This window comes from Oryzias latipes, chromosome 9 (assembly GCF_053564925.1).
Source record: "Oryzias latipes strain Hd-rR chromosome 9, Olatipes_Hd-rR_3.1".
Lineage (NCBI taxonomy): Eukaryota > Metazoa > Chordata > Actinopteri > Beloniformes > Adrianichthyidae > Oryzias > Oryzias latipes.
Genome location: NC_136245.1, coordinates 12,036,766 through 12,062,884, shown reverse-complemented (window position 1 = coordinate 12,062,884; position 26,119 = coordinate 12,036,766). Strand labels below are relative to the sequence as shown.

Genomic DNA, 26,119 nt, shown 5'->3' with positions numbered 1-26,119 from the left:
TCATTTAAAAAAATTATTTATTACAATCATCTTGTTAGTGTGCACTTAACAGAGTGGACAATATATTTATTTATTTTGTTCCAAAAATATGTTCTACTTTTCCAAATATCTCTTTGGAAGTGAATAAGAGCCAGGTCGTTTCCAATAATCCACAGCTCGAACTCTGTACAGACCAGCAACCTCCTGGTTGACTGTGGAATACATGACAAAATTCATTATTAGATCCAAGATAGTAGAAGTCTAGTCACACAAAATAAAATACAGTAAAAAATTCAATGTGTTTAACATTTACCTGGTGTATGGACAAATGAAGTAAAAATTGTGTTTTCTGAATTCACTCTTCTAAATTCCTTACTGCCTCCAGAAAACTCCAACTCAAAGGTCTTGATGCATCTGTTAGGTAAAAAAAGTTACCAAAAAATAAAGTTTAATTCAGTGGAATAAGTGAATTAAGGCCCGTACACACCGGGACGAATATTCGCCAGGCGATATTCACCAGCGTTTTTCGCCACGTTTTTTGTGTTCACACCCAGGCGATTTTCGCTGACGATGAGCCGAGCGAACATGCAATTTCCTTCCCTGACATTAGATGGCGCTTAATGTAAACAGAAATACTCCTGTACACAAGGTGGCGCTGCGCAACTTTACGCTTCTTAAAGTCGCTTTTTACTCAGAAGAAGAGAGCAAGTATTTACGCGCTTGTCAGAATAATACAAAGAAAACATGAATATTTCAAGCACCAGTAGCTCCAACTGGTGCTTGGTTCGGGGATATTTTAGAATGTCCGTCATTATTTCTTCGCGGCAGTGTTGACGTCTAGCGTCTATCTTCTTCGCTGGTATGTGTGCTCAGCAAGGCAGTTTTGTGTTTGAGCGCCCCCAAGTTGTGTTTTACTGTAACTTCAGAAGCTCCAGACACGTGTGCAAAAGCGCCATTCTCATTGGTCGAATAGATTTCGACGCAACGCGTCGAAAAAAAAAAAACGAACCCGAGGCGTTTTTTTTTTTTTTGACGCTTTGACGCGTGGCGTTTTTTCGCGTCGGTGTGCACACTCGCATTGGTGCCCTTTCTTTAGTCACGCGGCGTTAAACGTCGGCGAAAATCGCCGGCGAAATTCGTCCCGGTGTGAACGGGCCTTTAAGCTATGCAAACTAAAAATATTTTACTGTCTTGGATGTAATTACAACATGATCAGTATTTTTTAAGACAACTAATCCTATTTTGCTGATGAGAAAATATAAAAGCCATAAACAACGGCTTGTACCTTTGCATTTTGTTTTAATTTGTTTAACCCTTGTGCTATCCTAGGCACTTTGACATTGGGAGTGAGGTCATCTAGACCCCACAACACAGTTTGTTTTCTTCAATTATTTGTGATCTTCACTAGTTTCCATGGATTACATGAAATCCTCTCCACCATTATCCACCTTTGTCATGGTAGGGATAACACGTCAATGGTCATCTTGACCCCATAGGATAGCACAAGGGTTAATATGTATATGCTGTTATGTGTTTCTTCCAGATAAAATGTACCAAAAAAAGGATTAAAACAAAATCGCTATTTACAATTCAACTTTTAACTATATATATTTTTATTTTTTTCCTTTTAAACAAATTTGAAGCAAAACAACACAACACAAAACACAAATTAAAATGTTTTAAACCAGCAAAAAAAAAGACTTATATACATAAAAAGGATGACACTTAGAAATATAGTTTTGACAGTGGTGGCCCATCAGGGCCTTCAAGGCCTTCTCTGAAAGCCTTAAAATATTGGAATCATGTGTTAATTATATTTTCTCCATGCATACTCATAAATCATTTCAAATGCTCTGTCCATTTTCTTTTAATTACGTTTATGATGGTTATGCTGCTTCCAGACAGACATATATTTACATTGGAGCATTTAACCAATCGCATTTTAGCTGTCCTTTGTTGCCAGGCAGGGTAAGGGCTTTTAGCAAGAGTTATGAAGCTCCTGTAATCAAATGAACCAACTTAATCAATGTTGGTCATTCATTTCTTTTAAACCAATCTGATTTTGAGTTGGCGTCTAACAGGCTTAGGCAAGGTCAATATTCAGACCTTCTGACTGAACAGAAGTTTCAGGAAGACACATGCAGCCTTGCCAAGTTTGGTACAGAGCCACGGAGCACTTTTTTGACCTATCTCAGTGAAAACAGAGCTGACTGTAATGTACGTCATGGAGAATTTTGCCGGAAAATCTCCAACCGATCTTGACTTCCTTCATCAGAAAAATATGAGTGAAATTGTTAAGCAGCTGTACAGATTTGTGTGTTGAGGCTGACCTTCCTCTAAAGCGAATTAAAACCTACGCAGAAACACAACTGGACAGACTCTGCTCTGCAATGGCCTTGATGGCAATAGACAAGGACGTCTTGACGGAACTGAAGCGCGATAATCTACATGACAGGGTGATCGAACTCTTTTTTTTGAGGAAAGAGAGGAGGATAGATTTTGTCTGAATCGGATTTTTTGATGAGTGAAATGATAAATATCATAGTAAATAATATTCTAAATTTATGTGGTTGTTTTTTAATGTTTTTTGCTGGCTGTAGTTGCATGAGATTTTCTTTTACTGATTGAACAGTAAAAGACATGTTCTTTTTTGTTTGTTTATTCAATTCATTTAGAGGCATAAGATGGTTATTTCAGACGTAACATTACCAAAGGCCCAGGTGTGTAATGCACGGTTCTCTCCATTCTCAGCTGTCTGTACAGGTTGTAATAGTCTGTTAAATGATTTTTCTGCAGACTTGACACTCTTTCTTTGTGTCATCAATAAAAGTGAAATGGTCCTTGATTTTTCTTTTTTCCTGCTGTCACTCTGTAATTTTCTTTATTTTACGTTTTAGTGTTGCCGTAGTTGTTGTTGCACCTGCCAACTCTCTCTCTTGATCATACTCTGGTCATGTGCTGCTGCACGCTCAGCAAAAACCATAGGTGGTACCACTTATAAATTGACCTTGAAGAAAAAAAAGAGAGAGGGTGAATAAAAAAAAATAAAAAAAACCCTCACAGGATGGGGCTGCTCTTGTTTTTCACTCTAATGACCCAACCTAGACTAAGTGGCGGGTTCCAGGGCCTGTTCCTCTACTGTAAGAATTTGATTACATCCCGATCCCATGATTAATGGCAGAGACGACTCCAATCCCATGGGAATTCCATGATCCATGTGTAACCCAGGTTACATTTGTTAAGAGAGGAAGGTATTTTTGTCCTGTAGAGGGCGCTGTAGTTTGTGAAGTGCAGAAGAACTTCCACAGAGGGATAAATGAGTTTGTTGATTTGTGAGCTGGACCTCAGAGACGACTGGAAAAGAACGTGAGGAAGTTGTCCCAGTTCTTTTCTCTGTTTTCCTGGATAAAACGGTTATCTCTCGAGATATAACCTCCTACAACAAAAGTTTATTTTTTTGTTTCAAATTGACAAAGGATTTGGTGAGTCAAATAATTGATTATTATATTATCTATCTTTTTCATTTTGCTCATTATAAAATTGATTTATTTTAATACTGTTTTGGATTTAGACTGTCCTTTAATAGCTAACGTTTATTTATGCCATGACTCACTACTGTTCAGATCCCTACACAAGCTTTCTAGAGCTTCTGACATTTGATTCAAAGCCCTGACAGTCATCTACAGTGGTCAACTCAACACCTTCAACCAGGTCGACAACTCTTTCCTTTAATACCAAACGGTGACTGGTGGACCCTAAACTATGGAGTCCTATACTGTTCATAATTAAATAAATAAATGTGACCTCATGCAAATACTCAATAAACCAATAAATCTCTCATGAATATATAAAAAGATCATGAAATTGTGAAAAATCTGCACACAGATTTTAAATTAGCCATTATATTATTCAATATATTTTTTATTTTGCTTTAAAAACCTGTTCATTATTTTAAAACAACATTTTAAAATACTCATTTTGAATCATGTTGAATATTGTTATAATTGTCTTTTTTCAGAAGCTCGTATTTCAAAATCGATTTTTTCCAAAGTAGCTTTGTTTTTATTTCATGTTGCTGTTTTTCACAATGGCTTATTTATTTCATGAAGAGCTTTTTCAGGAGAATGGGTCTGTCTGTCAATCAAACTGGACAAGGCGGAGACACTTTTGTGATTAGCTACTGCTTTACTCAGACATGAGCAGCAGCACCCTAACTACATCGATCGAAGATGCTTCAGCAAACGTGACGGCGCAATGCACACCCCTCAACACTAGGGGGAGTATGCACCTCAACACATCCAGTGTTACCAGAAATTGGGCAGTTTTGGTTCTAAATTTGCGGATAAAAGTGGCTTTGGCGAGTGTGCATAATTCGGGGGATTTTGTGGTCAGTTCGGCAATTTTCATCTACTCATTAACATCTAGTAGTGGCCTAAGTTATGCTGAGTGGTTGTTGGAGTTCCACTAAGCTTCTATGAACTAGAGTTCCATGAACACAACATGCCGAGTATGGGAGGGGCTACCAGCTAATGTTTTTAGCCTGATAGCCACTGCTTGTGCTTATCTCAGTAACAATGCATGGATGCACAATGCACACGGAGAGTGTTAAGATGTCAGAAACGTCATCGCAGGAAAGGTTCAACATTTTCCCTGAGAGGGAAAAATAAAATCAGAGGACCTGATTATAATCATTGTCTCAATGAAAATAGAAAAATATCATAAGGTTCAGGAGGCACGAGCAGGCTTGTCCCGCTTTGCGCAGCTGCCTGGACTGTCGGTCCGCCAGCTCACCTCCTGCGAGCCGACATCAGGCACGATCTGTGAGCTATGAGTGAATGGCGTAAGAATGAGGAGTGTTTCAACCGGGGACTTCGAGACGTGGACGACCGGAGCTCCTCTGTGGTTTGGTCCACACAAACCCTCAAACTACAAAAACAGAGTCGTAGATGTTTGCATCTTCTGCAGCAGACAGATTTTTTGTCTCTATTTGATCTCTAATGTCAGCAAAGCCGCGCGGATATCGCTGAAACATGTAATCTCTCTGACTGGCACACCGCTAAGCGGGTATCGAGGAATATGAGTCGATTTCCATGGATGAGCCAATGAACGTTTAGATCCCGCCCACTTTCACTGATCGACAGATAGACTCATTCTCCTGAAAAAGCTCTTCATGAAATAAATAAGTCATTCTGAAAAACAGCAACATGAAATAAAAACAAAGCTACTTTGGAAAATATTGATTTTGAAATACGAGCTTATGAAAAAAGACAGAATTATAATAATATTCAACATGATTAAAAATGAATATTTTAAAATGATGTTTTAAAATAATGAACAGGTTTTTAAAGCAAAATGAAATATATTGAATAATATAATGGCTAATTTAAAATCAGTGTGCAGGTTTTTCACAATTTCAGGATCTTTTTATATATTTATGAAATATTTATTGGTTTATTGTGTATTTGCATGAGGTCATATTTATTTATTTAATTAAATATTTATTTATTTAATTATGAACAGTATAGGACTCCATACTAAACCACCCAGCAAAAGATTAAAATTTAAGTTCTTCGGCTTGGTAAATTCATATTAGGGGAATGAACAAAACAAGTCTACATGTGGAGCTGCTTACACACAATATTCCATAAAAAATAAAAAAACAGACCTCTTCTGTAGCTTTTATATACACTTAAAAAATATATCTATCAGAAAAGTATAGTTAATTCAACATGTCATACATTTAACATAAAGCCTGACTAAGAAGCATATGAAGTGAACTGACCTTGAATTAACGTAATGGTCAGACCAGACAACAAGAACTTGGCCTTTAGTGATCCTGATGAAGCGTAATCCATTGACCTAATAAAAAACACGAGTGTCATTGACATAGCATGATTAAAATTGCATGTTATTAAACAGAAAAAGGTTTAAAACAATCAGGCCTGACTTTGTTTAAAAACTGGTTTTCAGCAGGTTCCTGCTCTTTGAAACAATCAATTCAAGACATTCATCATACATATCAAGACAAAACAGAACAATCATACAATTACAAACCAGTCAATAAGAGACGGCATGAAGGAAGGGAAGTTATACCAACCATAGACATATATACCTCTGACGTCACCCATTGACTTCTACAATCCCCCAGGCATGTGGGGTGCTCTAGCACCTGTCCCTTTTGCCCCGATGTCCAAAGTGCCCGTTTTGTCAATGGCGTTTTTGGTCCCATTTTTATGTGTGAAAGCCTGTCTGAAACGTTAATTTACCGATTAAAGAGAGCTGCACGCCCTTGTGCTATCTTAGATGACCCCACCCTTGCATTGACGTTTTATTCCTACCATGACAAAGGTGGATAAAGGTGGAAAAATTTCATGTAATCCATGGACACCAGTGAGGTTCACAAATCATCGAAGAAAATAGGTTCACAGCATTATCTAGTGGGTCTACATGACCCAACTCTCAATGTTAAAGTGCCTAGGATAGCACAAGGCTTAATGTGCTGACAGGCCTCGTGAGGAGAAGAGGTTAATAGACAGTTAAAATGAGCTAAATGAGGCTAAAGGGAGACGATCCAGAACCAGCTACAAAGATACCACCAGCATGAACCAGTTATTTATGTATTTTCTGATCAATAACGTTTTTTAATCCCATTTAATTTTCATTAGTGTTGTTTAGAGTTAATATGGTTTTACAGGTAACGAGGGGAGTGTCCTCCACTTGTACTTGCAATAGGTAAGCAGCTTGTTGTGAAGAAATCAACTGCGGGAGCAACTATTAGGCATACAAGACCACTGATAACCTCCCTCGATCTGTGGCTCCCCGCAAGATCCCGTATAAAAATAGTTGGCCCCGCATCAAATGTTCAAAGCATTTGATTGACAGATTCTCACAGGCCCTCTGTCAGTGGAAGAGGTGTGTCCTTCTAACATGATCCTGACTGGAGAGAGTGGTTGCCACAGAAATGTAGACAGACCAATCACGGCTTACCAAGAATGTCTGGTTCTAACATGGCGACAGACATATTCTGGAAAAAATGGCGACTGAATTGATTTCATTTGGTTGGAACTGGAAGCAAGGCATTTTCTATGGGTGACGTCACATGCGATTTGTCCAGTTACATATTTACGGTGGCCCAGAAGGGTCACAACACAACACATTAACTTTATACACAACACACTAACTCTACACACAACACATTAACTTTACACACAACACATTAACTTTATACACAACACACTAACTTTACACACAACACACTAACTTTAAACACAACACATTAACTTTACACACAACACATTAACTTAACACACAACACATTAACTCACAACACAACAGCTCACAACACAACACATTAACTCACAACACAACACATTAACTCACAACACAACACATTAACTCACAACACAACACACTAACTCACAACACAACACATTTACTCACAACACAATAACTCACAACACAACACATTAACTCACAACACAACACATTAATTCATGGCCCAGAAGGGTCACAACACAACACATTAACTTACCTCACAACACAATAACTCACAACGGAAGTAAAGCAGCAATTGAAGTGCTTTTATTCTGAAATTTCTACTGGGCTGAGCAGCTAACTACCTAACAGAAAGTAATGTCACAGTGAGCTGTGGAGGGAGCATGTTATTGCTACAAGAGAAGCTAGCAGCAGTGTTGCCAGAAACTTTGTCTTTACTACGGTTATCCTTCCTCTAAACACACACAATATGAACACACACTCCTCCTTCCACTCTGACACCCCCCTCTGTCGCTGCACGCGCGCTCCTCTCCTCTCCTTTTTTCCGCTCTGTCCTGTGTGTGCGTGTGTGTTGGGGACTGCACGTGCCTGTGTGAGAGGACGGAGCGGAAAAAAGGAGAGGAGAGGAGCGCGCGTGCAGCTCCCTCCACAGCTCACTGTGACATTACTTTCTGTTAGGTAGTTAGCTGCTCAGCCCAGTAGAAGTTTCAGAATAAAAGCACTTCAATTGCTGCTTTACTTCCGTTGTGAGTTAATGTGTTGTGAGGTAAGTTAATGTGTTGTGTTGTGACCCTTCTGGGCCATGAGTTAATGTGTTGGGTTGTGAGTTATTGTGTTGTGTTGTGAGTTATTGTGTTGTGTTGTGAGTTAATGTGTTGTGTGTTAAGTTAATCTGTTGTGTGTAAAGTTAGTGTGTTGTGTGTAAAGTTAGTGTGTTGTGTGTAAAGTTAGTGTGTTGTGTGTAAAGTTAGTGTGTTGTGTTGTAAGTTTATGTGTTGTGTTATGACCCTTCTGGGCCACCGTAGAAGGGTCACAACACAACACATTAACTTTACACACAACACATTAATTTTACACACAACACATTAACTCACAACACAACACATTAACTCACAACACAACACAATAACTCACAACACAACACATTAACTCACAACACAACACATTAACTCACAACACAACACAATAACTCACAACACAATAACTCACAACACAACACATTAACTCACAACAGAATAACTCACAACACAACAACTCACAACACAACACATTAACTCACAACACAATAACTCACAACACAACACATTAACTCACAAAACAACACATTAACTCACAACACAATAACTCACAACACATTAACTCACAACACCTTAACTCACAACGGAAGTAAAGCTGCAATGGAAGTGCTTTTATTCTGAAATTTCCACTGGGCTGAGTGGCTAACTGCCTAACAGAAAGTAACGTCACAGTGAGCTGTGGAGGGAGCATGATTTTCTACAAGAGAAGCTAGCAGCAGCGTTGCCAGATTAGGCGGTTTTGGGTGTAAATTTGAAGAAGAAACATGCTCCCTCCACAGCTCACTGTGACGTTACTTTCTGTTAGGCAGTTAGCCACTCAGCCCAGTGGAAATTTCAGAAAAAAAGCACTTCCATTGCAGCTTTGCTTCTGTTGTGAGTTAATGTGTTGTGTTGTGAGTTAATGTGTTGTGAGTTATTGTGTTGTGTTATGAGTTAATGTGTTGTGTTGTGAGTTAATGTGTTGTGAGTTAATGTATTGTGTTGTGAGTTAATGTGTTGTGTTGTGAGTTAATGTGTTGTGTTGTGAGTTAATGTGTTGTGTTGTGAGTTATTGTGTTGTGTTGTGAGTTAATGTGTTGTGTTGTGAGTTAATGTGTTGTGTGTAAAGTTAATGTGTTGTGTGTAAAGTTAATGTGTTGTGTTGTGACCCTTCTGGGCCACCGTACATATTATACAGTCAACGGTTAAAACAGTTTACAGCACAACAGCATAACACAAATCAAAATATAGTGTTGATCCTAGAGCTAAAACGGATGAAACAAGCTTCACAACGGAACTCTGTTCCCAGAATCCACCACGAGCATCATCTATCAATCATAAAACCGTGTCCCCTTATTAAGCAAAGATAAACGATGTTTTTTTAAAACTTCACAAACTTCGCAAAAAAGGTTTTCCCACCAGAGTTGTCATGAATTAAATATGCTACCATTGATGAAATAGAAAGTTTAAGCACCAGGCCTTGAAGGGGTTTATTTGAGAGGTGAAAATGACTATTTTAACATGGGAGTCAATGGAAAAATGCTCACACTAGTGCTATGTCGGAATTCCTTCTCACACAGCAGGTAGGGCAGGCAGGTAGGGCAGTCGACCTCTGATCGGAAGATTTGCAGGTTCGATTCCTGCCTTGCCCGCCCATGTGTTAAAAGCGTCTTGCCTCTGGTGGAAGGTTGGCACCAGTGTTGTGTAGTCTGAATGTGTGTGTTTGTGACTCAAAAGCGCTTTGGACCTTCGAGGAAGGTAGAAAAGCGCCATGACATTTACAGTGTCAGTTTGTTTTGTCTTCCTTACTCTTGTGTTTCTCTGTGCGGGTTGGCGGTGGCTCTCCTGGAAGATTTCACCCACTCTCTGGTGGCTCTCCATGGAGTGGCACACAGCTGCTTCTGCACTTTAGGTTAATTTGTTTGAGCTGTATTTAAGTTGTTCTGTTTCTGCACTCAGTAGTTAAGTGTAGCTTATGTTTTGTTCCTAGCTCTAAGATTATTTTGTATTCTGGTGTTGAGTTCTGTTATGTTGTGGGTGTTCCCACCTAGAGTGGTGCTTTTCTATATTATTAAATACTTTTAGTTCGCACTGTGGCTTGTCATCTGGTCCTGCTTCTAGGTCATCCTGATACCCCCATGACACCTTCCCTACTCCCTAACTGCTAAAAAACTATACAGTGAAGGACTATATAGTGCCCTGGATTTTAAAAAACAATTTGGACATCATGGTCATAATTTTTTTCCTTATTAACCGCAAATATAACTTCACAGATTTCACGAAGTAAAAAAATCTAATAAATATGAACATTTTACAACAAATATTTTTTAATGTTAAACGATTGTTTTGAAAATTAGCAAATGCAGCTTTCACCAGCCTTAATCAAAGGTGGGCAGTGAGGGCGTAGGTGCTGCGTGGAGGCGGTGGTGAGCGCGGAGGTGGTGCGTATTGGTGGGCGTGGAGGTCGGGTCATATAACGCTGCTTGCGGCTTCAATTGTATCTGTCTTTTAAATGAAGTGTAGATGCAGTTTTTAAATATGTTATTAGTCATTGTTTTTCAATGACAGTTCTCAAGACCCACCAACCTGCATGTTTCCATGTTACCCTCAATAAACACACCTGATTCAGATCAACATCAAGCCTCTTGGAGGCCTGTACTGCAAAAACTGAATCTTAAGACAGTAAAAAGACCCTAGTTTCAAGAAAAAATGTCTTATTTTCAGTTTAGCAAGAAAATCTTATCAATACAGATTTTTCAATAGCAAAATACTCTTAGTTTAAGAAAAAAAATTTGTGAGTGACAAGATTTTTTTTTCAGTGAAGATTTTTGGTAAGACCATTTTTTTGGTAGTTTGGAACATACCGAAGACAACAGTTGAGAAACCTTGTAAGAGGTAACAGAATATTTACTTGGCCTGGTGGTGCCTTGGGTTTCATGCACACATGGATCAGGAGAACTGAAGGCATGGGTAATTTGGCTTTCAAAGTCAAAGTGTCACCTGGAGGAATTTCCCACGGTCCACTGATGCGAGGGCCCTGACACAACACATTAGTTAGTCAAAGCTCTGCAGATGAAAAAAGCTTAAATTGAGATCACTGTAAGAATTATAAATCGTTATAGTACAAAACATTTATAGTAGAAAATGAAAGCATACCTCCATACTTCTGAGGTGTCTAAACTGCTCTGCTGTCGGGTATGTGGGACTGCCCATACTCTGCCACACTTGGTAGGGATTGGTTGCATCGTTGTCCATGTAGTATGTGACATACACAGGACCTAAATAAGAAGAGAAATAGGGAATCAAACTGGTCAAAAAGCATTTACTTTGACAACCTTCTAATTTTATAGTAAAATCATCCGAAAGCCATCAGCAGGGATTCTGCAATGCAATATTTAAACATACTGTTTTGTTTTTTCAATCCTTCCAGCACAACAGAAACATCCTCAGTCCCCTGGGATGTGCTGGTGTCATCACTCCTATAGACCAGAATTGCTGCCTGCCAGCTGTCTGACCCGCCTGGTATTGCTGGTTTGTGAGTGCTGGCAAGAACCCCCAGAGAACCATTCTGGTCGACTGTTGAATTCAGCAGCTGAGACAGGACCTGGGTCTCTCCTTGAAGTAGAAACACACACAAAAGAACGGCTTGATTAGATTTCTAACTTGTAATTCATAATAGCATGAAAGGTTTTACTGTAAGAAGGATATTACCGAGCAAAGCCAGCAAGGCCATGACAGTGAGGACGGGCTTCCTAACGAGTTGGACATGAGGTGTCAGGGTGTTGTTCACCTGGAAGCGAGCGGTTAGTGTGCGCTGGGTGAAGGGGTGTGGGTGGTAGCTGAGAAAGCCATTGTCGTTGCTCAGCATGCTAAAATTGAAGGTGCTGTCTGGATTAGCCAGTAGCAAATCCTGGTGCTGGTTTATCACCTGTTGGATGCAGGACAGACAACGTGATTCAACAGTAGTGGAACTTAGCAGTTTGCTTGCTGCATTTCACCTTAATCACCAATGCAGCATAGGTCACATCGGCCCTCCACCCCTGAGGTCGGGACCACCCCACAAGAGGATCGGCCTCATCGTTGTAAACGGGGACACTGCGGAACCTGGGGAAACGCTTGTGGATCTCTTCCACTGTCTCGATCTCCTGCTGGAGGATGGGCAAAGAGTGGCCGCCACCCTGAAGAGTAAAAACATATTCATAAAGATCCTTCAGCATGCAGGCCTCTTGGAACACTTTGGTTGATTCAGTTCCTTTTGAATGCACCATTTCAAGATAAGGGAGCAGCTCCAAGGGAGCAGAACCAACTACTACTACCATCACAAAGCCCTCTCCTCTGTTGCTAACACAAGGCTACAAGCCTGGCCGCATTACTCCTAGTATGTGTCTCTTAGCAGCTGGACACACGGAGATAGCACTGACGTCATCGCCCCGCCTCCCCTCTGGAAATGCGACAGTTTTCGCAGGGTGGATGTGAAAATGAAAATGCAATACCCTCTTTGCATTTTCGTTTTAATTATGACACAGCATAAGCGGTTTTTAAGTAGAAAATTAAAAAGCATTTCGGTTAATCCATTTTAATTGTCAAATTAGACATTTCTAAATTAATTTTGCAACATATATACCAGAGAATTTTTTGAAAATGAAATGTCAAATACCATTTTCATTATCATTTTAAATAAGGGACAGAATTAGCAGTGTTGAAGAAGAAAATGAAAAGGCATTTTGGCTTATTGCCCTTTTCATTTTAATTTTGAGTCAAAAAATGCAGCTTCATTTTGAAAATGAAAAAGCATTTCTGGGATTGACTTTTATTTTTAATCATGCTACACAATTGCTTCCATACCGAGCTACCCAGCCGGTTTTACAGAGGTGGACAAAATCGTTGGTACCCCTCAGTCAAAGAAAGAAAGTCCACAATGCTCACTGAAATGACTCGAAATGTTCAAAAGTAACAATAAATTGAAATTTATTGAAAATTAAATAACCAAAATCAGCCATTACTTTTGAGTTGTTGATTAACAGAATTATTAAAAAAAAAAATAATGAAATAGGGCTGGAAAAAAATGATGGTAACCATAACTTGATATTTTGTTGCACAACCTTTTGAGGCAATCACTGCAATTAAACGGTGTCTGTATTTGTTGATGAGCCTTCTGCACCTGTCGACAGGTATTTTGGCCCACTCCTCATGTGCAAACTGCTCCAGTTGTTTCAGGTTTGACGGGTGTCTTCTCCAAATGGCATGTTTCAGCTCCTTCCACAGATGTTCAATGGGATTCAGATCTGGGCTCATAGAAGGTCACTTCAGAATAGTCCAACGCTTTTCTCTTAGCCATTCTTGGGTGTTGTTGGCTGTGGGTTTTGGATCGTTGTCCTTTTGGAAAACCCATGACCTGCAACTGAGCTTTCTGAGACTAGGCAGTACATTTCTATCCAGAATGCCTTGATAATCTTGAGATTTCCTTTTACCTTGCACAACTTCAAGACACTCTGTGCCAGATGCAGCAAAGCAGCTCCAAAACCGAACTGAGCCTCCTCCATGTCTCACAGTGGGACAGTGTTCTTTTCGTTGTGTGCTTCACTTTTGAGTCTACGAACATAAAGCCTAATGTGCCTTACCAAAAAGCTCCAGTTTTGTCTCATCTGTCAAAAGGACATTTTCCCAGAAGCTTTGTGGCTTGTCAACATGCATTTTTGAAAATGCCAGTCTTGCTTATTTATGATTTCCTTTCAACAGTGGTGTCCTCCTTGGTCATCTCCCATGAAGTCCACTCTGACTCAAACAACGACGAATGGTGTGATCTGACACTGATGTACCTTGATCTCTAGGAGTTCAACTTTAATGTCTTTAGAGGTTGTTCTGGGCTCTGTAGATACAATTCCAACTATCTGTCTCCTCAATTTGTCATCAATTTTCCTCTTCCGGCCACATCCAGGGAGGTTGGCTACTGTCCCGTGGGTCTTAAACTTTGAATATCTGTTGTCACAGGAACTTCAAGCTGCTTAGAGATGGTTTTATGGCCTTTACCTTTAGGATGTTTATCTATAATGTTGTTTCTAATGTCATGGGACAATTCTCTCCTTCGCTTTCTGTTGTCCATGTTCAGTGTGGTACACACCTTTCACCAAACAGCAACGTGACTATTTGTCTCCCTTTAAATAGGCAGACTGACTGATTATGGGTTTGAAAACAGAAGTGATGTGAATTAAAGGACATACCTGTGTTCATCATGACTCCCTGGGAAATTAGTTCTCAGTCTGTTATGGAGGTACCATCATTTTTGTCCAGCCTTATTTGATTAGTTTTTTTTTTTTTAATAATTCTGTTAATCAACAACTCAAAAGTAATGGCTGATTTTGATTATCTAATTTTCAATAATTTTTAATATATTGTTACTTTTAAACGTTTCAAGTAATTTCAGTGAGCATTGTAGACTTGCTTTCATTGACGAAAGGTTACCATATATATATATATATATATATATATATATATATATATATATATATATATATATATATATATATATATATATATACATATATACACACACACACACACACACACAGGTAGACATTGTCGTCTCAAAAGTAGCTCACATGTATGGAGTGATATTTCTGCCGGTGTGGGTACCGGATCGACTCGGGCTGACAAATCTTATCGGGGTCCTTCGACCAATAATGACGCCACCGTACAGTAAACCAGTTGGACAAACTACTAAACGATTTTACTCCATAGCGACGTTACCCTACGGTAACACCAGTTGGACAAACTACTTAGCGATTTTTTCTTCCTTTTGTAAAGTTTTTCTCACTCATAACTAATAATGCCATTTTTAATTTTAAGGTGTCTGACATAATTGTTTGTTATGTCTGACATTATTATTTGTTACACCAAATGCAAACTGTACTTTAATACATAAACAGAACATATTTGTTCTGTTTATGATTTAAAGGGAGAACTATTGGCAATATAAACTTATTTTTCCAATTTGAGCAAATGTATGACTGTATAAAAACAATATTTATTTATGGTGTGCAGTCTGGTTTGATTCTCACTAATGTCAGTTTCCCTTATTTTTTCTCAGAAAAAAACATTGTCATATTGATAACTATAATCAAAAGGAGCAGGCTACAGTCCTAAGCATTAATCGAATTCAACACTATGGAATTACAGAACTTCATCGGATTTAACAGTTATGATTGCAAAGTTGATATTTCCCGTTTAAAACTTGTTGAAAGCATTAGAAAAGGAATTACAAAAAACAGCACACTTTTTTTGCTCAATTTTTATTTGTTCTTCATGTTTTATCAAAACATACAAACAACCAAAACAAATTTTCGATGTAATAGTCATCCATGTTTCTCACGAATAACGGAAAATTATAGTATTATCGTTCACCGTAACTGTAAGAGCGTGATTTGTCTGGATAAATCACTATCGTATAAGTCATCGTGCCAACTTACAGCCAATCAAATAGTGTGACGTCATCGCTAGTCGTAGGACCCCGAGACGATCTGGCAGCCTGAGTCGATCCGGTACCCACACCACCATGTTGCACACAAAATTTCTAAAATTCTAAGTTGCTAATGAAAATATGAAATTTTACCTTTTAATTATCTTTATTTTGCTTTCAAATATTATTTTGCTTTTGAAATCTTTTATTTTGCTTTCATCATCTCGTCATCTCACTTTTTTCCTATCTTTGATTTTTCTGAGTTAAGTTTTTGTTTAGCGTGGCAAAGTTGCCATCAAGATCCAGATTCTAACCAATCAAATCGCAGTATTTATCTAACATGGTGTCTGCTACCGAGGCTCAGAGGCTGAACCAGCTCTTTTTACCCTCAATTTTGTCTCTTTGGATGAAGACGTTTTCATTTTTTTATCATTTTAACAATAATTCATACTTTCTTTCTTTTTTACCATTGATTAATTTTTATTAAGTCAGATTTATGAATTTATGGCTGAGGATCTCCTGAAACTGAAAGGTTTATCTGCTGACATTAAATCAACAGGTCTGTGTGTGATCTGTGAATCCTGCAGAGCAAGTTATTGGTAAAAAGTCTGATTTTCTTTCAGATCTGTTCGTTAAAACAAAACAATAAAAGATTTAAAGCACATATTATTTTATGCTGCACAAGTGTTTGGGATTAGATGAACAGCAATAATAAGCAAAATAATGATGGCTCACCACAGTAGAATCAATGTATTTGGCAGAAGAAGCATTTTTAAATTTTATGTTAATTTTCACTGTGTCGGTTGGCCTCGAAGAGATTCTGGTAAACCATCCGGAGCCTCAGAAGGGGAAAGCGGGTCTCTACAGGCACCGTTTTCAGTGCAGTTGGCCTAATGGCAACAGTTTGCAGCTCCTTGGTTTTGTCAGAAAGAAACTGGACCAAAGGGTTCTTTTAGAGGTTACAGACCCCTGGTTTAGCTAGAGCAATAAAAACATAATTCAAAGTACACATACACACTTCTCATTCATGTACATGCTGAATATCCTGGCAGGGAAATATTTTATGTGAAACCAGATTAGACTTTAACATCTTGTCCATGCATGTCAAATAAAAAAACATGTCCAAAATAATTTGACTCAATTATTGGTGGAAAATCTGAATTTCAATTATTCTGATCCAGCTCGCAGCCCATCGATCCTCCCTATAATTATTATCAGGATTAAATTAATAAACCTCAGACTGATTTCTTAAAAATGAATAGATACAGAAAAAGCCAATTTTTTTTATTTATTTAACTTTTATTTACCCAGGAATTGTCCCATTGAGATTAAGAATCTCTTTTTCGAGGGAGTCCTGGCTAGGGGGGAAACAATAAATTAAATTTACAATAAAAATGTCAACATTAAAAACAAATAAAAATTAGAACTCATGTAAAACAGGTACAGTTAAAAGTGACTTTCTCCTCAAATCTCAGCTTGGATTTAAATGAGCCAGTCTTTTGAACAGTTCTTTGACATGAACTAATCGAATAGTTACGGCTCCCCTTAAAAAAAAACCATAAATCTCATTTCTATCCTCGACAGATCGAACAGAACCAGATCTCCAGACCACTTGGTGAGTAGTACAGCTTCACTCATTCAGTCACTGACTAATTTTACTTTTGCAAATATAACATCTTTCCTCCAATCTTGAATCCCCTCTGAGGATCCGTCCTCAAATCCTTAAACTCGTCATTTAAACAAGTTTTCAACACAACACACACGCTTACCTCCACACACCCACACACTTAGCGTAATTCTCATTTCAACATTTTATATTTTTAAAATTTTGTTTTCTTTTATCTTATTTTTAGTTTGCTATAATTGGTAGCTCATGTCTGTTTTGCATATGATGATTGCTTTTCAATAATCTGCTTATGTGTCCAGTATTTCCTGCTTGTTTAAACTCAATTTATTGAAGAAATATTGAAAGGTTGTTGTTCAGATTTCATTATTTCTTTTTCGTGGTAAAGTCCCTTTAAAGTGTATGAACGCCATATGGTTGAGAGACTGATAAATTGATTATTATTTTATTGATGATAAGTAAAAGCTAATAGTTAATAAGTAGTATTTTCCTTATTTACAAAGGAGGTACCCCAAGGATAACTTTCTCAATTCTAGTTTCATAAAATTAAAGACTTTCAATCATCTTTGGTATAGAACATTTAATATTTATACCTTTCATGCTAAATATTTTTTTGTTGCCCCGTGTGAGTCAAAGTCAAATTCTTAATAAAATTTGACCCCTTATGCGCTACATTCCCATAAAATATTATTTGATGTTATTTATTGAATCTAAAGTGAATGTTAGTAGCTGTTTACAATATATTTCAAGCATTTTTTGCTAATTACACCTAAGAACTAACAAAAAAACACTAAAACAAAAATCTCAGAAAATGAAATTACCTAAGTACCTTAAAAAGTATGTTTCTTCACTGAAAAATATGAATTGTTGTGACACCAAATGTATGGTTGAGACTTTATAAATTACTGCAGCAATCCAGTGTGGCAGAAGTGTGATCAGACTGAGAAATTCCTGAGATATTATGGAAACCAAGCCCGTTGCACCTTCTTCCCTTTTTTCTTTTCTTCCGGTGAACTTTACATCTACTTATTTAAAGCCCCACTCCAATCATCTTTTTATATGCTCTAAAAGGTCCTTTAATTATTTAATTATAATTATACTGTTTTAAGCCTAAATAAAATTTCCTGTGTTGTTTTCGAGGACAGCATTTTTCAACTACTGTGCGTGAGAGATGGTCTGGTGTACCGCGGGAAATCATTCATTTTCACGGATCTAAATACATTGACCGTCACCAGCACATAAGCTCTGTGTTAATCAAAAAAGGCTCAGGTTTCATGCTAAGTAGCTTGCCGATAGCTTTTTGGAGCTTTTTAGTATAAATACACTGGATCTCTCAACATCTTGCGTGTCTGTAATAAGGAGGGCGAGAAAAACATTTGACGGTAGCTCCTTCTACATGTGGCAGGAGCGTCAGGTTTCTAAAAACACTTTTGGACAAACGTCAAGCAGTGATTTTGATGCGTGTTAAATCAATAGTAGAGGACATGACTTATGAATAGACAATTGATTTAAATGAAGTGCCTGGAGGGATATAGGGAATAGGATATAGGAATTCAGACCCTCAGCGCTTCTAGAGTGGGTTAATAAAATAATCCAGTCTCTGTTCTTTAGAGGAAACATTTTTTTTGTTACTGTTCTCCCTTACTGAATAACACAAACTGAATGGTCACTCACTTGTGCACTCTTGTCTCCGTTCCTCCTTATCTTACACAAGTGCAAAAGACACACACAAACACACAGACAAAGGCGTGCCGTCTCCTTTCTTCCTCGCTGCTGCTTTCAGCCCACACACACACACTATGGAGTGATATTCCTGCCACCACGTTGCACACAAAACTTTCTAAGTTGCACACAAAACTTTCTAAGTTGCAGGTGAAAATATTAAATATTTGCTTTTCAATAATTTATTATTCTGCTTTTATATACTTTTTTTGCTTTCAATTTTTTTTGTTTTTGCTTTCAAAAACTTTTTTTTTGCTTTTGAAAACGTTTTTTGCGTATGCAAAACACATGTTTTGCGTGCGTTGACCAATCAGCAGCTGTTTAATGGCAGCTTGGTCACGTCAAACTGAAGCTTAACTCAGCAAAGATAGGAAAAAAGTGAAATGACACACAACGCATGCGAATTTCGTTTGGCGATGCCAGTGGCAGTCATATCAGGCTAAGTCGCACTCAAAGTAGTCAGCAAAATCAAAGATAGGACAAAAGCGAGATTTGACACAACGCATGCAAAAACATGTTTTGCAAACGCAAAAAAGTTTTTTGAAAGCAAAAAAAATTTTTGAAAGCAAAAAATATATATCAAAGCAGAATAATACATTATTGAAAAGCAAATATTTAATATTTTCACTTGCAACTTAGAAAGTTTTGTGTTCAACTTAGAAAGTTTTGTGTGCAACGTGGTGGCAGAAATATCAATCCATAACACACAGGCTTCACCAGTCTCTCTCTGCATTTCTCCTCCTATGTGCTAGCAAAAACAGCAGCTTAAAACACACACACACACACTTAATGTGTGTTTAAAATAAAACAGCGGGAGAAAATCCGAGTTAAATTTGATATATTTTTTATTTTCCTCCGCGTAGCTGGGGGGTATTCCAGGAAGCATGTTTAAACTCCCCTGACTTTAACCATGAACTCTGGCTGAAATCCGCCTGAACTTGCTTACTCTGGGTATGTCGGGTCCAAAAGACCGGATATGAGTTGGCGTAATTACGCTCGACTTCGTAACCTTGGCTTAATGCACGTGCTCGCCAAGTACATAAAGACATCCTCAATGGATCGCCGATTTCCGGAGTCACCATGGAAACGAGTGGTGAAAAAAGAGAGCTCTACACTTCAGTGAGACGGAGTCAGAGATTAATGACGGCGTATGAAGATTATACGTCCATCAAAAAAGTAACACGGCTGCATCATTATCAAAAGAGAGTTTCTGCTTGTAGTAGAAGAACAGACAAAGTAAACGCACGAGTTTCTGATCTTGTTTCCACTTTCTTGTGACATAAATATAACACTTATCCAATTTTGCCAACTTAAAATGAATTACTTCTATTGGTAACAAGTAATTGAGTTAAATGTATTCAACCTAATTTCTTACATCTATAAAACTCAATAATTGTTTATACAACTCAAATTTACGTATTTATCTAACTAAATGTCATATTACTCCAATTCAATTAATATTATTTCCATATTAATGAATTTCAATTCTTGAACTCTCATATGTTTAAATTTGAGCCGGCAGATATACTTATTTAAAAAAAAAACTAATTTAAAAAAACAAAACGAATCAAGATGCGTGAAGTGCATAAAGTCATTTAGGACTTTTCCAACGTTGTCACTACAACGGTTCACAGTAGGGCTGCTATACAAACTCATCATCCTCTCCCTCCCTCTCACTCATTGTCCAAAGGCTTGAGCAAAGTAGGACAAGATAACTCAGCAAAACACAGCAAAACACAGTAAAACAGCTAAACAACTAAACAATTTGGTCAAAAACCCACACTTAAACCCAAATCCGTCCAGACAGGCAAAGGGAATGGTCTCCCACAATCCCTTGCAGTGCCGATCTAACAGCAGCACCAAAGTTACACCTACTTAATTGAAATTAATGTAAATGAAAGTAAAATAACTGTCTGATAACTACGTGTTATTTTTAAACTGACGTAACAAAAAATGATTCATCTTAACTGAAGCAAATAATTAAGTTAGATCAAAGTAAAAAGTTTATCTTTCCAACATCCATATGTGGTCTTATCAACCTCTCACAGTGGAAGAAGTATTATCTGAGCTTCTTCGTCCACTAAATCATCTACAAATGGACACGCCATGCTGCTTCACCTCTCTGAAAACAAACTAACCTTCAACTAAACCTGCTCCAGACCAGTTTATGTTCAGTGCATGAGTTGCCATGGCAACTTGACATACCCTGAAACATACCTCCATTTCTGGAACTGAAAGCTGAGGTTATCAACTTCTTTAGCCTCAAACTTACCGTGGGAGCTAGCATAACCTGCTTTCTGGAATACCCCCCTGATAGCTGCAGTTAAAACAGGGCTTCAGCCATCTTGTTAACAAGTGTTGGGACCTGGGCCTTAGCCCCGCCCATGGCCACTTAGACTCATGGGAAGGTTTATTCCAACACCTTGAGTTAGGTGGCTGTAAAGAGAAGTGACTGTCATGTTGTGCTGAATATTCCTCAATGGCAGTGAGCAGGCTGCTCCACTGCTTAATCCTCCCTTGCTGAAATATTTGAGAATTATGAGGTGGAAGAGGCTTATACAGTTATAGTTGCAGATAGTGACGTTGCAGTTAGGTTCCACTTGACCTTTACATCTCTCTCCATTCCTCACTCCATCTGCTACGGCACACAACTACACATAAGGCACACCGGCTCATACGGCACCCCCTGCTGGCGAAAGAATATTTATGACTTTTAAGTACGCCTTATAGTCGTGAAAATAAGGTACATGTTAAAAACACCAAAAATAAAATTTTCAGTGGAGTTGGTCTTTAAATACAGTACTTTGAACTTCAAGCATTATTAACAATAACCTTTTGTATCTTTTCTTCCTTGTACAGGTATCAGTTTTTATCATCTGGGCAACTATCATGTCTGCATTCTTTCCTAGAATTGTGTAATCTATTAGTTCAGACTGACCAACTATCTAATAGCAAAGGAAGCATGTGCAGTTTTAACATTGTTTTATAATGTTCACATTCTCTGAAATACATTACAATAAAGTTATAATTAACAACAATAACATTTAAAAAACATGTAAAATTTGTATTAGTCTGTGTATAATTATCCTTTATGAGTCCCATTTGAAAACTAACTGGAAAAAATGCTTTGATCGTGTTCAGCTTTACTGAAAAACATCAGCTTTTTTCTTTCAGAGTTTGGGGAAACCAACCTTCTTATGCAGGGCGATGAAATCAATCCTGACCCCCGTCTCCCCAGTGAAAAAGTTAGTGCCATTGTAGCAATGCTGCAGCATTGCCCAGCAGTACATGGAGTGAGGTGGAGAGTGGCATGAGTCTCCTGGACCTCCAAACCTGAAGAGGCTGCTCGCAGCTCGCAGTCCTTCTGAACATGCATCATAGTAGTTTAAAAACCCTGAGGAAATAAAACATAATGGCTGTGTTTCCATGACACATATGTTCAAAACTTTATTGAAATTCTAAAATGTTGAAAAGACTCAATTTCACAATTACACTGTTTCCATTAAATGATTTATGCGAATAAACACAAACCAACTCACTCGATATGTCCTTCAAAAACATAGATGTGAACAATATTTTGATTTATAGCAGATTCACTCAAATTTTTGTCTGCATACATCTCATAACAATGCATGGGAGGATGTTTAGAGATTGTATTTATTTATTTTAAAAAGCTCCACAAAAGCATTGATAATCAGGTCTCCATGTCTGGGTTCATGAAATCAATTAGAGTCTCTCGGGGTATAGTGACATTCACTCTGCAATTAAGACCATGTCTCTGTGACCAACATTAGTTCGAGAGGAGAGAAATTATCTGAAAATTAAAAAATATATATAATAATTATGGACCCCCGCGCTCGCTGACTGGCTGGCTGCCCATCCTGCAGCGGCTCTCTGTCTGCCGGCTGGCCAGCCGCCCGGGTGTCGGCATAGCATGCAAACAAGCTCAGCCGCCTGGCATATTGAGCAAATGAGCTCCACTGCCCAGTATAGCCAGCTGCTTTGCCAAGATCCGGCGCAACAAGAGCGATCACTCCAGCTATGCCAGCCCAAGCAGGTTGACTACCCATCACACCGTGGCCCTTTGTCTGCCGTCAAGCCAGCTGCCCGGGGTAGTCCTACAAACACTCCAGCTCCATGGCCCTGCGACAGGCGGATGAGCTGTACAGGATGTATCCCTCCATCGCCCAACAGTGGCAAACAAGACAGTCTCAAGCAACGCCGTGGATGAAGCGAGTTAAGAAAAATCGATGCAAACTGGCTACATGTGCAGAGTTGTTGGTCACGTGACTTATTTATTTAAAAACAAAGTGTTTAGCCTGCAGTTTTGCAAAACATGCCCATTTTGATACACCTCAAATACCACCTCTTCCAAGCTCAAAGTGTTTTTTTGATAAAAGCAAGTTTTTTCAAAATTGTCAGCGTTTCAATATTCTGCAGCTAAAATCTGGAACAGCCTCCCTGAAGGCGTAAGACAGGCCTCTTCTGTGTTCATGTTCAAATCTAGACTTAAAACATTTCTGTTTAGCCGTGTATATGACTGAAAGGTCCTATCTGCACTTTTCTTTCCTTAACTTTCTTTTTAAATCTTTTTTTTTTTCTTTTCTTTTAAAGTAAATTTTATGTTGATTATTTCTATGATGTATTGTGATTTTAATGCATTTTTCTGTTTTGTGAAGCACCTTGAATTACTTTGTGTACGAATTGTGCTATACAAATAAACTTGCCTTGCCTTGCCTTGCCTTGTTTCAATTAAGCAAATTTATTTTCGCAAAACCAATTTGCACTAATTTATACTTAATGGAAACGTGTCTAATTTCATTTAGCAGTAACTGATTAAGAGAAAACCTTTCCTTTGACTTTTCCTAAACTGGAGATGTATAAGGAGAGTTTGAAATGACCACCTTGAATTGTCATGGTTACGTTGTCAAAGTCATGGTTGCTGGGTTCATTCCATGTTTCAAAGTTCCACTGAGAAACCATTTCCAGGCCATATTTATCTGAAAATATGAATGAAAATGAATGAAAAACTGACTGACATTAAATTATCACTTTGTAGTCTTGACTATCGAAACAGTCTTTTTATTTGTTAAAGCCTTCAAACTGTTCAGAACTCTGCCACACGTCTTTTAACCCACATCAGCAAAGGAACACACATCACTTCAGTTAGATCTTACATTTAGTTCTATATGGTCAGGATCCACATATTATCTCTGATCTTCTAAAATTCCAAAAATTTAAAAAAAAATACAGTTGGTCTTAACTCACCAATGTACCTCTTGGCTGTAAGATGAACCAGATTTCTCCACTCCAACACTTGGGATTTGTTCTCAAAGTCATTAAAGTAGTTTGAAACACTGCCCATCAACTCAAAACCTACAAAGAGAAATAGAAAGCAACGATTTAGTTAATTCAGATTTGATTTATTTTATAACTTTTTATACTTGAAGTATCGTTGTGTTGTTGAGTTTTCTCTGAAGTAACAATCAAAGTGTATGGGAAGAAACAATGTCATGTGATGTAAGAAGCCACAAAAAAGATTAAATCCAACAGGAGTTTGTGGCATAGTACCTGGATTAAGTCCGTTGATATGCAGGAGTTCTATTAGCTGATCCAGTTTCGTGAAATTATACTGGGGTATTCCTCCGGTATCTCTATATTTTTTTTTAAAAAAAGGACTGCTTTAATTTAGTTTTCAAAACAATTACCGTAAATGGGGTTAGTAAGTATTTTCCCATTCAAAACAAACAGAGTTTTCCTGTGATTGTGGGTCTCCACGTGACAGAAGACTTACTGTGCACTGACCAGCTCCATCATCCAGTGTATCCTGACCTGCTGGATCCCTCCATGAGGGACTGACCCCACATAGGCCAGATTCAGCTGCTGGTCAATGCTTAGGTCATACTGGTGGGCTTGGGTGTGAGGAAGAGGGGGGCTGCAGATTTAAAAGAAAGCCACAAAAGTACCGTACATCTTTGCTCTGTATTTCATTTGAGTCCATTAAGTGTATATCTTTCCCTCTCCACAGTATTTAACATTATTTCAAGAGACTAAAATCTGGCAGTTGGTATATTTTGGACTTACCAGAAGCCCGTACTTTTCCAAAAGTGTTTCAACTCTCTTTCTGGCCTTTGCAGATCAACTGTGATAATAGATGGAGATACAGGAGATTTGGAGACAAAGAGCAACAAAGCGAAAAAAGGGTAAGTGCGCAACTCCATTTTAACGACAAATTAACATTGACACTTTACACGCCGTGAAATTCTGAAAGTCCAGACAGAAACGATATAAAGAACAAGGGGACATCCGGTGAGCTTTAAAGATTATTAGGAGAGTTTGAAGCACAGAAACACAAGAAAAACAACAACTCGATCAGACATGCAGAAATCACTCGTCTCAGTGTGATGACGTAACTACTTGCGCCAATGTTGTGCTGTTTCTTTTTCTTCAAATTAACTTTATTAACAAATATTGCATATCAAACATAGGCACTCCATACTAAAAGCAAATGAAAACATGTTTACATTTGCCAGGAAAATGAACAAAAATGTCTGAAAAAGCCATAATAATAGCAAGATAAAACAGGTTTAAAAATGAAAAAATAATAAAGGTAAAGGATTCTGTTAAAATCTCAAAAGAAATAATGTTTCAACTGTTCCAACAGCTTTTTTATTTGTGCAGGATTTAATACAATTAACATACAGAATAATTTATTTCTGAAAAATATAAAATACTGTTTTTTTGTTGAATGTGGCAGAAATATGTAGTTATAATTATGAGTAAGTATATACATTTTCTATCCATTAAATCTCCCCTGAATAAAATATCCAAAAACAGTATGTTTGTAGAATAACTTTATAGTCTTAACATCGATGGGTTTTTATAAAACCATTCAAATCTTTCCAAAACGTTTGAGTGAAAGTATGTTCAGATCTTTTTTTAAATGTGGTAAAAAAAAAAAAGTGTTTCACAAGTTAAAATGTATGAATAATTTTGTAAGACATTTCTTTAATTTTATTGGTGATAAAATATTTATGGGGCAGGGACCAAACTATTTCCCACCGAATTCTACAACCAAACTTATTCCAGAAAGAAATAACATGGGGTTGTGTGGCAATCTCATTTTGAAACAGTGAAAGGATTTTTTTTTTATTCCTGCCAGCTGAAAAACATTTTCCACACCACAATTCTGTTAATGTTGTATTGTTTACCAATGAGCAAACTATAACTATATAACTGATGTTTACAACAGCAAAAAGAAAAAACAAATTTTGGAAAAAGCATTTA

The 26,119-nt window shown here is 37.8% G+C and overlaps 1 protein-coding gene across 2 annotated transcripts; it reads right to left on the bottom strand.

Moving 5' to 3' along the window:
* idua (alpha-L-iduronidase) lies at positions 1-25,245 on the bottom strand. 2 transcript variants are annotated; one of them, XM_011493191.4, is made up of 14 exons: positions 24,917-25,245; positions 24,627-24,767; positions 24,404-24,486; positions 24,101-24,208; positions 23,737-23,832; positions 22,024-22,226; positions 12,029-12,208; positions 11,742-11,958; positions 11,436-11,645; positions 11,187-11,308; positions 10,942-11,067; positions 5,762-5,838; positions 293-393; positions 1-191 (listed from the first exon to the last, which is right to left on the bottom strand). In XM_011493191.4, exons 1-14 carry the CDS (start codon positions 25,051-25,053, stop codon positions 94-96), a joined length of 1,899 nt encoding a protein of 632 aa, XP_011491493.1. In that variant the 5' UTR covers positions 25,054-25,245; the 3' UTR covers positions 1-93. The 2 variants fall into 2 exon arrangements, with proteins under 2 accessions (XP_011491493.1, XP_078808802.1); XM_078952676.1 differs by lacking the exon at positions 24,404-24,486 and having other exon boundaries at positions 24,917-25,235.
* Between the last annotated feature and the right edge of the window lie 874 nt (positions 25,246-26,119).